Source organism: Macrosteles quadrilineatus, unplaced genomic scaffold, assembly GCF_028750875.1.
Source record: "Macrosteles quadrilineatus isolate MER2022 unplaced genomic scaffold, UCM_ALF_1.0 Scaffold_9__3_contigs__length_116548681, whole genome shotgun sequence".
NCBI lineage: Eukaryota > Metazoa > Arthropoda > Insecta > Hemiptera > Cicadellidae > Macrosteles > Macrosteles quadrilineatus.
In genome coordinates this window covers 47,117,076-47,131,446 of record NW_026542602.1, presented here as the reverse complement: position 1 = coordinate 47,131,446, position 14,371 = coordinate 47,117,076, and the positions used below count along the sequence as shown (strand labels likewise).

At 35.0% G+C, this 14,371-nt stretch overlaps 1 protein-coding gene across 1 annotated transcript in view; it reads left to right on the top strand.

The window, feature by feature from the left end:
* The window catches only part of LOC129002196 (von Willebrand factor A domain-containing protein 8), an 87,186-nt gene that overhangs the window by 54,753 nt on the left and 18,062 nt on the right, over window positions 1–14,371 (top strand). The window contains exons 7-13 of the mRNA XM_054429833.1: window positions 3,723–3,881; window positions 5,391–5,612; window positions 9,869–10,078; window positions 10,729–10,889; window positions 11,719–11,882; window positions 12,760–12,866; window positions 13,300–13,490. Of these exons, the coding sequence (XP_054285808.1) occupies window positions 3,723–3,881; window positions 5,391–5,612; window positions 9,869–10,078; window positions 10,729–10,889; window positions 11,719–11,882; window positions 12,760–12,866; window positions 13,300–13,490 (1,214 nt within the window). The remainder of the gene's footprint in view (window positions 1–3,722; window positions 3,882–5,390; window positions 5,613–9,868; window positions 10,079–10,728; window positions 10,890–11,718; window positions 11,883–12,759; window positions 12,867–13,299; window positions 13,491–14,371) is intronic.

Here is a 14,371-nt window from a genome sequence, read left to right as displayed (position 1 = left end):
TTTAGCAATCAAAAGCAGTAATAATGTGTAGGCTACTTCATAATTTTTTTTTATGTTCGATAAAATATAAGATTTTAAAATAGAGATCCTAGATTCCAATTTGACAACATGCTTGATCGAATACAACCCTGCGTTGAATACATCTTGATGTGTGTAATCTTTTATTATCAATTATTGAGATGGGGACGCCACCTATGTGCATATTTTACCCATAGTTTAAAGTTAGTATTCCTGGGTTTGCACTTATTTAAATTCTGACTAACCATTATATTGTAAGGTTAAACCTCATAACCAACATTTACTGGTAATATTTTGTTTATTTTCAATTATTTTTAAACATTGTCTCTTTTAATTTTTTATTGCTTGTGAAAAAATTATTTAAGCATATAATTTTGTATATGCATGAGGACCATCCTTATCAATATAAAAATAACATTTACCCTTCAAACAGTTAGTAAATTATTCTTAATTTTTTTTATTTTATGTGTGGCACATTAGCTTTAAAACAATGAAGTAATAATAGGTACCTTCTAACAATTTTTGCATCATAAAATTGGCCTATAATTAATTAAAGACTTACCTTGGTTTTATTGCTGTTTTCTTTCATCAGAGACACGGAGCTACTTAAAAACTATCTAGAAAGTATTTAAAAACTTGTAACATTGTGTTAATTTAATTCTACATAATTTTCATGTTAAAAATATATAAATCAGTACTGTAATAAAAACGTTTAAAATTTGGTTTTTATTAGCAAAACATTTCTCATCGGATCTCAGTTAAATCATTGGTATTGAAGGTTAAATGGTTAAATCTATACCTGTCCATTCTAAATAAAATATGTCAATGAAAAGTATAGGCTAAAGTATTTTTATTTTACTTTATGTAAACAAACAACAAATAAAACATATGGTTTTTCAAAATAAATGAAAATTATTTAGCTATTGATAACTTTAAGTGTACAAACAATTTCAAACTCAAAGAACTCTTCAGAACTTACTTAAATATAATTATAGTAGTTTTCCAAATTAATTGATTGGAGTGTTGATGAAATGCAGTACTAACTACATTCCTTCATGTAATTTTGAGACGTGTTCATGTTTTCAAGTTTAGTGATTTTTAGAGCTTGGAATATCAAGTCATGAAACAACCATTTGTGTTCAATAATAAACCTAAAATGGACCAGAAGGTAATTGTTTTCTCTTATGAATCAATTTGACGTTTTGCACTTAAACAAAAAATTAAATTTCAATTTAGATAATTTAGGATTCCCTATCTCAATCAGAAAAAAACATTTGAAATCATACTTATGTCAAATCAATCTACTATCATAGAAACGGGATGAGTTTAACAAATAAAAGCTAAGCTAGAAATTCGATTAAGATTCTTTTAATCATGTCCCAAATAATCTACACGTTCTCATAATTAATTCATCCAAAGCTAAGTATATGATAAAACTTATCTACCGGTAGGCCTACGTTTCTAATTTACAGTTTTACTCTTCAATTTCTTATTATATTACTCACGATACAGAGAGCTTGTGACTTGTTTGAAGTTAATTTAAAATATGAATTTTGTTGCTAGGTAACTCATTTATGATTCTTTCAAAAGTTATCTATTTCTGCTATGTTTAGTTGTAACCAAGGTGAAGTAAAATGTTTTAAACAAAGTATTTTCTTGATCGCAAGGGCAGTCCCAGGGGGGCGTCAAGGTTGCTGTGACCCCCCCTCCAAAATATTTTTATATGATATTTTAGTGACGTTGCTGTCACTGCTACCACCAGCAAAATTGGTTCTCAGCGTTCTCATTTTTTTTCTAGGCCAGTGGTATTTTATAAGAGGTCAACAAGAGAATAAAGTTTTTTTATTGTAACGGGAACTAAACCCGTGCTTCCCGCACCGAAGTCTGAGACATTAACTACTTAGTTGTTTCGTGGCTAGCAACTCCTCCAATTGGTTTGTGCTATTCCTAAAGATATCAGGTAATCTAATTATCAAGAAAATATAAATACTATTTAAATATTAAAAGTTTAAAAATTTACTATGGTATTATTAAAGTTCCCTGGTATAATAGTTTATATATATATATATAAAATATTTTGGGGGGTCACAAACCCCTTAGCGACCCACATTGAGCGTTACAGAAAATGTTTCAGCAATAATTTAATCTGGACAAAAATTATACTTTTTTGTTTCTTACATAATGCAATGAGTTCCATTGTTCGGCATGAATCTGACATTTCAAATTGTTCAAGGACAAATAACGTGTTTAAACATTAGAAACTTATTTAATTAAATTCTCTATTAATTAAAGTATCATTATACTAAATTATTACATTTCATTTCCTATGCGAATAATTTCAGTTGCACTGTTACATTTTATAGAGCAAGCTTTCAACAAAGTTTGAAAAGTCTTAACACTCTACAGCACAAGTAACTACTGTATGTTACTTCATTTTACAAGCGCATGACCAGATGCACTTGCACTGTTGCATGTGCAAAGTCCATTAAACCTTACATATCTGTTAACATCGGAACTATTAACTGTTTTTACCATCAGATAGCTGAGAAAGATGGGAGTCATTTCAAGAAATACCTCTATTAAAGCTAGTTCTCTTTTATGTTTTCTCTTTCTCTTTGAGGTGTGACATCTTTAGGAACTAGGATACATGTACAGGTTTAAATACTTATATAAATTGCTGGACCCTTGATGCTGCATTGAAACAGTAAATTCATAGTAACCGAACTCATTACTCATTATTGTCACAAAGGCGCCTCCAGAAAACATGTTTTGATCCTTGTTGCAGGGAATGTCTCCTCAAACATTTTTTGTCCACGTCAAAACTCCCCTTGACAAATTTTGGTTTATAATACAGCAACATTCTCCATAAACAGTTTTTGTAATTTTTTTTGTAGAGGGGGACCCATTGGTTACCTGGCTGTTCTAGGGACAATTTTCTTCGACAATTTCATGCTGTTACAGACTTGCTCCCCTTTGGCAGATTTTGTTTGTTATTGTCCCAAAAGAGATCGCCTCCTCAAACATTTTATTGTTGTAACAGATACACCCTTGCTAAAAAATTTGTTGTTGCACAAACACTCTGATAAAACAATTCTGTCGTCTCAAGATTTTTTGTTGTCGTTGTTGCTGTCCTCTTATGGTTTGTTGTTGTCACAACATTGCCTCATTATTTTCCTCTATCATTATCCTCAACATCATTCCTCAACATTATCCTCTAATGATTTGTTGTTACAATGTATCTGTCCTTTTATAATTTGTTATTGTAACAAGTTGCTGTCCTCTAATGATGTTATTCAGTATAATTTACCTTTTTTCAGTAGCCTGAGGTGTCAATAGTTGAGTTCTGCAGTACGCGTTTTTTTGTGAATTACGACACATCTCCAGCTGCGTTGTACAGGTTAAAGTAACAAATAATGTGTTGTTACAACATATGTATCCTCTAACGATTTGTTTTTGTCATGACACTGACCTCTAATGATTTGTTAGAGGACAGCAGAGACATGACAACAAAAAATCATTATAGGACAGATACTTTGTATCAACAACATATAAACGACATATCGTGATTTGATGTATAATGATTCGTAATTGTTACAAAGTATCTGTCCGCTAATGATTTTTATTGTAACGACGTTGGTATCCTCTAATAATTTGTTTTTATCACGACTTCTCTGTTCTCTATTGATGTATTGTTGTTGTTACAGAGTCTACTAGAGTGGCTATCAGCTGTTCATCCCTCAGCACCTCAGTCCCAGCTGGCTCAGCTTGTGTCAGCAGCTTCTACTCTCCTCAGCCCAGAGTCCGGCACCCTCGGCCTACCAGACTTTCCCACTGACAACTTGGACAAGGCTGCCCATCTTATGGTCAGTAAGGGTAGACTCCACTGTACATAAATTGAAGTTTTAGCGAATTTCCCTGTAGGGAAGTAGCTATTACCGTAGGTGGCATGGTAAGACCTAGGCCCGGGACTGATTTACTCTTTCATTTTGATGTCTCTAGAGTCCAAAAACACCATTCGTTAAAATTTGTATATTCGTATGTCGTCAAAATATCTCATACATAAATCTAGATTTATATATACTGTATATATGTGTCCGTGAACGCGATAACTTGAGTAATTTTTGTCTGATTTTGATAAAATTTGGTTTAAAGGTGTAAGGCGGGATAAACTTGAATGAGTTCGCGAACCAGCATGATTGGACCATGGGAACGGGGTTTTATGGGGTAAAAATTAATTTTAGTCATTTTTGACCCCCAAAACACAAAATTTCCCAATTTCTCTCTTTTTAAAGAGCTTAAAAAACAAATAATTAGTAGGCCTATACAAAAGTGTTTTTGTACGGTTATTGATAACAGAGAAAATTCAAAAAATTTAAAATTCCCATGTTATTCTTATGGAGAATATTGTAAGATGTTATAGTTTGCTTGTTTATGGATATATTTTTATCAAACTTGGCAGTTTTATTTATTTTACACTAAGCTATTAATATTTTACTAGAAAACTCACTTTATTAGTTCCCTTGTTGCAGCAAACCTAGGTACTACTTGTTAAACCTAATGTTAAATAGATTTAATTGAAAATCATTTCAGATAAATGGAAATTTGCTTAGTCAGCAGGTTTGCTGTGGCGGGGGTATTTTGGTTTTATGCTCGAACTAATAATGATAAGGGCTATTTGTACATTAAGGTCTCCATATAGCACCGCAGCCAAACAAGCTAGAAGTACATTCTAGAAAGATTTTTAAAATTACTACATCATAAGCTACTGTACTTAAAGGACCAAAAATGCTGAAAAATAATATTCAGGAGTGTGGTTAACTCTTTTTGAAGTAAATAAACTGCGTAGGATTTTTTGTTGGACAAAAGTAACTTTTTGATTCCTTTGGTGCATTGGTCAAAAACTTATAGATTCATACGTTGCCTGTGAAAGTGACAGTTTCTCCATCCAATATCCCAACGGGTTCATTCTGAATTAAATTTTCAAATGCTACAACAATCTTTTAAAATCTCTACTCTAAAACACCCTTACCCTAAGTCTATGTATGTATTGTTACAACAATACAATATACCCTAGTTTATCACCTTATGTTTTAAAGAATATTAGTAAAACTACTGCAGACTTTCAGTATTCAGCACAATGCAGTTACTATATTTTGCACCATTCCCTTTCAAAACGATAAAAAATGTCTATGGCTTAGCTAGACACAAAATAGACACAAAAAATACATTAGTAAAGGAATTTAGATCATTGTTTTTAATCACATAGTTTGTAAGAGGTTCATAACCTCAACTGCATTGCTAAGAAGACAAGGTAGTAAAGACATTTTAATATATATTGATGATCCACAGACTTTATTGTACAATGTTTTCAGGCAGTGTTTCCGTGGATCAGTGTGAGAGACGTATTCTCTCGGCTCTACCCCTACCAGAGTCTGCTGGGTGCCGAGGGTTGTCGGGCGGTAGAGGACATCCTCTCGTCTTTCAGAGTGCCACAGGTCGGGGCGGAATACGAGGTCACCAGGGTCGATGTTGGAGAGGGTCAACACACCACCACTGCAGTGGTACATGCTGGCTTCAGTAAAGCTGAGGTCCAGGTAAGTGTAGGGATAATAGAGAAATGGTTGGAGAAATAGTGTTTCATCAAAGACAGTATAGCTGTGAAAATAATTAATTTTGTCGAAGAAAAATGCTTTATGCAACTTGTGCGCACAAAAAAGTGTGGGACTCATGGATCCTTACAGTAGAACCACTATTAACCGTTACCCTCGGACCCGGGATGTAATGGTTAAGCGAATAGACGGATTACAGAAATCTGGTCACCTGTACAGTAGGTTGATTTAAAAGGTTTTGGAAGAAATTAAACCCTGTATGAGGGAATAATGCATATTTATTTTTAAATTACTTACATACAAGAGCCATACAGAACTGTTATTTTATATGTTGTACGTTTTCAATGTTTGTACAGTGAAATAAAATCACATTAAAAATTAATCTAGGTACTGTAGCGGGGTGACAGATAAAAGAGAGCGATGGTTAAAAGTGTGACAGTTAATCATCATATTGTTAATCATACAATGAGGTTCTATCTACGAGGGTTATCCAGAAAGTAAAGAACGTTTCGTTATGACGCCGCTAGGCGCGCGCTGATCTAGTATATTTTGGTGCGTGGGCACTCGGCAACTCAACTCGGCGTCTAGCCTTGACAGCGGGAGTGTTCTTGCGCTGCCCGTTTTTTCACAATTTCAACTTAAGATGAACGCTGCAATTGAAAATCCCGCCAGTTTTGAGGTGTGGTCAGTGATAAAACCAATAGACATTTATCACCAAGTAAGTGTGTGAAGTTAACAACGTTAGGAAACAACGTAATAAATTAAAGTTCTGTGGAAAATTATGTATTCAGTTTAAAAATGGCTGATTTGAAGCTCATGAGCCATGACAAAGCGAAGGGCGGTGTACCGATTTTGTTGTAAAAAGGCAACAAATCAATACAGGGTAACGCGAAGAACAGTCAGCTGGTTTAAACAATAGATCAGTATAGACCAGAATGCACCACGCACTAAAGTAGGAGGGGGAATAAGGTCTAGCCGGATGGTCACTTGCTTCCAGCAGGGCAGTTCCTATCCAAATCTCATCGTAGCTAGTTCGGTAAAATTGTTTTTCGTTCGTGGAAATTAAATTCATTTCGCGGCGTTTGGTCGGGCAATCTTATTTTTCCTTAAAATCGTACAGCCTATATCCCTAAGGGATATAATTGCCCCGCGATTGGAAATTAGTATCAGTGTCATTGTCAGAAAGTGAAAAAGTTCGTTACCGGCCAACGCAGTTCCGCCATTTGAAAATTACACGTTCGGTTCACGAGTTCAATTGATCGCGTCTTGTAGAATACCGGCTAGTTACATTTCCCAATCCCTTCCCCTTTATTTGTGTCATATTTGTGGACGTCCAAACTGTAAGTAATTTGTGTTATTTATTTGTTAATTTAAGATTTCAGTGAGTCGCACTTTTGTAAATTTTTCCTGTCTTGTTTTGTCATTTCATGTAGAGTAAGCACATGTTCACAGGTTCAAATTCAAATCACTGATTTTCACATCCATTCATATTGTAGCAATCCGCTTTATTAATTAGATTGTAACAACCCTATAGTATTAAGAATAAATAGGTAAAAATGTTTTATAGGGCAATTCAGAGTTATTTAATAAGATTTTTATAGTGTTGGAATTTTACACAGAGTCATTGTTAATTTTCATTGTTGAGCAAATGGTACAATTCTTTTAAAGAGTGTCACAGTCAGTATCTTTTGGGGGAAACAAATTATTATCAGAGAAGGGAGCAGGTAGCTGGTTCGATTGATACGGAAGTGTTGTTGGAAGTTGTGCCAGTTTGAACATAGATGAACCACCAAAGTGCCAAATTAGCTATAAAATAATAAAGCAACATTCTGATAAACATTACTACGATTGAATACAATATTGTTCAATCAGTTGGACTGCGAGACGACCTTCGTTTTTAATCGTTGGCCAACGAAAGGATTTGCTTGGTACAGGTCATCTCAACCATTAGATTAAATACCACTCTTCCATTGATACTTTCGAGATCGGTGTGAAACCGCACCATACCTCCCCTTTGATAAATCCATTCAACAGTTTCAATAAATTTCCAACTGATTGTGTATCTCAAGGTCATTTTTACTTGAAAGAACACAACAACGACTGTAAACTGAAATAAGTGTATTATTAAATTCTGTGCAATAAACTCCAATTGTTACTCACTTTTAGTTCTCAATAACCTTGGTGTTCTAGTATATGCAATAGTATTTAATTGATAAACAAAAGGTAATTCAGTAAATCATAAGCCACTACAAAAGATTCACCTTTTAAGTGCAACACTAGTCACTAGTGTAGTAGTGAGCAATTAAATTCAGTGTAGAATTAAGACTGGTAAATTGATCTCATTAAAGGTATTACTTTATTGGAAGAACTACAAACAGTGCCAGGGGCGTCCCCTAAGGACCTTTGGGGAATATTTATATTTTGCAGGGTCCACTCATATTTTTCAATAACATCAAGCTTCCACTGCCAAAAAGCTCTGTCTGATATTTTTATTTTCTAGAGTTCTTCCAACCTAGGGGCAACCAACATTTGTAAAGAATTCATTAAAGAGCATTGCAAGGAGTAAATATATTTAAATATAATATTTAAATATATGAGAGTCAAAGTATGAGGTTTTTTTCTTTACAGCGGACACCCGAGCATTGTGACTGATGAAACTAGTCGCTAAAGTTGATGAAAGAAAAGGTTTGCAAAAACCGCTGATTCCCGATAACGGAGCTTTCGCTTTGTTGTGTGAAAATTTCAAACAACAAAAACCGTGAAACTTGAAGAGGAGTTTCGGTTTTAAGTTTTTTACCAACAAAAACTGTATTACCTCATAACTGGCGGGATTTTCAATCGCAGCGCTCATCTTAAGTTGAAATTGTTAAAAAACAGGCAGCGCTATAATGCTCTTGTTGTCACGGCTAGATGCCGACTGAGTTGCCGAGTGCACACACACCAAAATGTACGAGATCGGCACGCGCCTAGCATGTACTTTTGAGAAACCATAAGCCGCACGGGCGCACAACCATCAATTTCATTTTTGAATGAATTTGGTCTTGCTGTGAAACTTCCACGAAAAATATCAGTTTTTCGATAAGCCCTCTCCTAAGGGCAGGAACATCAATTAAAAGACCGTATTTAATCACATTTAAAACATTGAAGATACACCAGCTGTTCAATTTGTTTTTGATTTAGTTTGTTTGTTTACTTTTCCTTGAGTTACCTTTTGATTTTAGGTACCATAGATTAGATTTCTATATTGGAGTAGAGTATTTTTCCCTGTGACTTGGACATGTTAAATTGATTTACATACAGAATATGTGCTAAATCAACCAGCAGTTTGCATTGGACGAGGCAGGGAATAATCACTAAATCTTCTCTGTGTTCTCTCCTGTGGAATAACAACAGGAACATTTATATTATACAATGTTTTATTCCATCATGCAGTATGGAATTGAACTGTGGGGCTCAACTTCATATGCCGACACAGTTTTTAAAAAACAAAAGAAATTTTTAAGAATCTTATCTTTTGCACCAAAAAGAACATCATTTAAACCTATTTTCAAAAAATATGACACATTAACAATGCCTTCTTTATATATATTTAAAATGATGGTTTCCTTAAAAAGTAACTACCAATCATACGACAACAATCAATTCATCCATCAATATCCAACTCGTTTTAAAAATAATTTTAAATTTCCAAGACATCGCCTCTGTCTGTATGAAAGATCTCCATTCTATATGACTTTACAACAGTCTACCTGCCAAATTTAGAGAAATTACCAATATTTCAAAATTCAAAAACGAGTTTAAGATGTATCTTTTACAAAAACAGTTTGAGTCTATTTATGAATATTTGAATAACAGTTAAAAATTTTTTTATTACAGTAGGCCTACATTTATTTAGTTTATAGGAATGTTTTGTAAATCTAGTTTTAATAATGGTAATGTCACCTGTTTCATCAGCATTGCTGAAAACTTGAAATGTATTGTGACAATAAAGGAATATTTCATTTCATTTCAACCCCCTCATTTACAATGCCACAAGTTTGAAACTGTCAATCACACTGTGAAAATAATAGTTTAAAACTACTAAAATCACCCAAAAATTATCACAAGATTATAGATGTAACATAGTTTGTGCTATTTTCCGGAACACTTATGTTAATTTTCAATGTAGACATTTTTGTACTCATATTGATTACTATATTTTTTTATTGAGGGCTAGATTCATATTGTCAGTATGTGTGCAGGTAAGGTGTGGTTCAGTGAGCCCCGACAGGCCTCCACTCACAGACTATGTAGACACGGAGAGTCAGAGACGCAGCCTGGGCCAGCTGTTCCAGAGCCATGTGGCGGGGGATGTGTGTGTGGTCGGGCCCCGCGGCTGTGGCAAGTCTGCTGTAGTCAACATGCTATCACACATGTTGGGGTATACTGTGGAGCCTATAGTGCTGTATCAGGTCAGTAAATAATCATCATATAAAGATGGGTTGTATAAGTTTGATTAAATTGTATAGTCAATGGCGATATTTTTGTAATTTTTACTGACACATGACGTAGAAAAAACCCACAAAAAATCTTCATTGTTTGATTTAAACTTAAACCGAGATTTCAATTCAGTAAAGACATGTAGTTTGGCTACCACCTAACTCCAGATGAAATAAGAAATGTATTCTTATATTTAGGGGTTATTTAACGTTTTGTCAAATATCGATTAATCATTTAATGGATTCTGAATGTTAAAAAAACAAATGCATAACAGAACGAATATTTTTTAAGTTTTCGTCTTCAAATGGCTGTGTACGTTTACATGATTTAGACTTCACCTAAGTTCAAACAGTGGTTAACCACTGATACCAGGCCTTTTTTATCCAAGATTTGCCCGATTGTTGTCACAATTTTTAAAATTTTACTGCACAGAGTTGGAGAAGCCCTTTTCCGTGATCAGACAATTTGCTTAGTTTACAAAGTGTAATTAGTTTTTAATTACTGGTAAATTACAGTAGTAAATGTATTTTATCCAATATACTCGTACAAATCCATCTGTGCTAGTCCATACTGCTAGGCTCTTTGAGTGTTTTCATTTATGATTTTGTTCCGTCCCTGTCAGGACATGACCAGTCGAGACTTGATACAACAGAGAGGAACGTTGCCCAATGGCGATACAGTTTGGCGCAACGCTCCCCTCGTTGCAGCAGCTCTGGAGGGTAGGTTGGCAGTACTGGACGGACTACACAGACTTCATCCGAGCACTCTGGCTGTACTTCAGAGGTTAGGGATTTGATGTATTTTGTTTATTCTTTCTATTTTTAAAGGTTTAAAATCCTGGTTTTCTAACCATCAAATGTCAAACTTTCATTAGATAGCATAATTTATTGATAGTCCGATGACAAATTACATTTGGGTACAGTTACAGTCTCACTTGGAATCGAACCAGCGACCTTCAGGTTTGAAGGCGAGCACTATAACCACTTGGCTAGACAGGGATGTCTGAGATGCTGGGAGATATGTTTATAATGGAATTATCTTCTATGCTTTGCCAGTGTAGAATCTTTTATCCTAAAAATTTACATATTTTAAAACTAATTACTTACCTACTGCTTTGGCCACTGGTACCGTTTATTGTACTTGGCCTCTCCCAAGACACTGCTTCCACACATCTCTTCATCTTGTGTCTTAAAAATAATTAATTTATCAAAATATACTAATTTTATTAAAGTTTTGAAAATTATTTAATGTTGGATAGGTTATTTAAAATAAAAATACTCTTCATGTTAAAACTGTGAATTATTACTTAAGTTATGGTGGCCTAAATGCAAAATCATGTTGCTCAAGAATCTTACAAAACATATTTATTCTTAACTCCTAAACTACCTAAGTTTAAATTGCTTTCAGTGATGGTGAAATATTATATTTTTTTGCATTTGTGTAATTACATTCAGTATGTATCTTTGCCACGATGGACTCGTGCTAATTCAGGTATGTGATCTTTATGCTCTATGTAACATTGAATTCTTTCCTCTTCAAAACACAAATTAATTTTTAAAAGCAAACAACTGAATAGTTCTGCAAAGTGGTTGAAGTTTCGATGTATTTGAAGGCTGGTGCAGGACCGAGAACTCCAGTTGTACGATGGTACGAGACTAGTGTCCCACGAGAGGTACGACCAGCTAGCGGGTGAGCTGGGTGAGGAGGGACTGCAGGCAGCTCGGGTGTTACGGGTGCACCCATCCTTCCGGGTTGTAGCACTAGCCGAGCCTCCGGGTGAGTCTGTATTTGTGAGCTGATGTAAGACGGGCCGTGTTTTTTTAGAAAAATATTTTCATTCAAAAAAGTTAATAAATTAGTAGTTAACATTGTGACTGGTGGTTAGGTAAACTGAACCAGTTGGTCTAGTTTAAAATGCAATTGTTTTATTACTCACAGCAATATATTGAAGATGTAAATGATTTTCTAGTTTTTTCTTTGAGTTAGGTTGTGTTATGATCTATATTCTACTGTAAAAATTAGTTAAATATCTCTCACAAAGTAAAATAGGGCTCAACAACACGAACTAAATCCTAGAATTATGGTGGGAAAACTAAATGTATCATCAAAATAAGCAACTCTTTCTCTTTTAATCCACAAAACACATTTATACATTATAAATTATAGTACAGGTGTTGAGGTGCCATGTAATTTCTTCACTGCAGAGTGGCGTTTTTAAAACTTATATCATAAACGGGCAGCGCTATAATGTTCTTTTTATCACGGCTGAACGACAACTGATTTGCTGAGTGCACACGCACCAAAATGTACGGGATCGGCGCGTGCCTAGCGGCGTCAGAACGAAATGTGTTAATCAAGTGGATACAGTGATTCATTCACAGATCCAACTTGGGACCTTCAATTTCCAAAGTAATATATTTTGCTCACCTACCAAATATCTTTAGTCCCCCCCTCCCCCCCAATGATCCTGACTGTCAGTAAAAAAACTACACAAGGCATCACATTCCATCCTACATTCATCCTTCACTTATATTTGGGATAAAATACGCACCTAGGTGGTGTCCCCATCTCAATTGATAATGATAAAACAATAAAACCAATAAAGGTGAAATGCTAAAAATTATGCATTGTTAATGTTAGCCACTTGTTGTAGGTGGAGGGGCGTCCCAGTGGCTAAATCCTGAGGTACTCAGTCTGTTCCTGTACCATCAGATGCCAGCACTGAGTCAAGAGCAGGAACTGCACATTATGCAGAAGAAGGTAGCTTATTTTAACTGTAGCTCAAAGTGGTCCTATCTGGACTGGATATTTTACCATTTTACCAGTTTATGGAATTTTGGATTTTGATTTTTTATTTAGGGTGGCAAACATAAACAAAACTATTTAAACAATACTGAAAAAAGGTTTGAAAAGATGATTGGATTTATTTCCTCAAACCTTGCGCTTTAAGTCTAAAAAACTGAAGCCTGCTCAGTAGTTCAGGGGGACCTTGATGTAGATGTAAGGTCTTGGTGTAGGTTATCTGTACTTTTAAAGAGAAACTCCTTACATGATTATTTCATTTAATCTCTAATCTCACCAGTCACTGATTCTTAGTTTTGATGAATAATGAATTAGTTTCAAGCAGATAAGTGCTGTGTACGGTGACCATGAACTATGCAGTTTGTTAGACTCTCGCTGATTTTCTGCCCAGTTTGGACGTGCTGCGCCCGCAGTGCTGGAGGTGGTCAAGCTGAGTCACATGCTGCGTAACTCTAGTGACCCGACTCTGCAGTCTCTGGCCTCGTCACTCTCCACGCGACAACTGCTGCGTGTCGCACGGCGGGCTGCTGCGTACCCGGCCTTGGGGCCTTACGAAATTGTGCAGCAAGCTTGTCTTGGCAAGTGAGTTTTGCCAATTGAGACAGGAATACAAACAAGTGTATTTAGACCTGAACTTGAGCGAAGGATGAGTAGAGTGAGATGCCTTTGTTGTTTTGTTACTGGCCGAGACCAGCTTTTAACTGTAGCCTGTATCATATATTAAAAGCTCAATGACTAAAGATTGATTGGTCCACTTTTTAACTGTCAAAACGTTACTCATATTTCCCAGGATCGAACCGGAAATATTTTAATTGTTTGTCGAGCACTTCAATCACTCAGGTACTCAGCTATAAGAATCATCAATTGAACATTTCAAAATTCAAACTCTTTATCGGATAGTGTTCAGAACTCCTCTTAAGTTTTAGTAAAAACATAAATCAAATATTGAACCTTTTGCTCTTGCAGTAAAGTAAACTACGCTGACTGCAAGGCGAGTAACTTACCAAATTTCATCATTGGTTATGTTTACTGAACTAAATAAGTTAACTGGACTGTGATGTTATAGAGTTTCCTCCTAATGTTTTTTACATCTGGATTATTTTTGTAGTAACTTTTTTGGGGTTTAATTTGACTGATATCTTTGGATTGGAAAGAATAGGGACATTTTCAGGACTAACACAAGGAAATGCCAAGAGACAGACTACCTATTCATCACTGGAGGTATACATGTCTTCGATACTGATGCACTTTGTTGGGTACAAACAAATAGTGAAACAAACAGATAGTGAAATTAGGTTCTACCTTTATTTCTGCTAACTGCTAAGGTTGTTAAGACACCAAATGAATAATTTTAAAGGAACCTCAACTAAAGTTATGAAAAATGGCAGTGAGTAAAATATAAAGTTATAATTCTAAGCTTAGTGCTCATAAATCTACTGTTTCTTTAAGAAACCCCTAGTTTC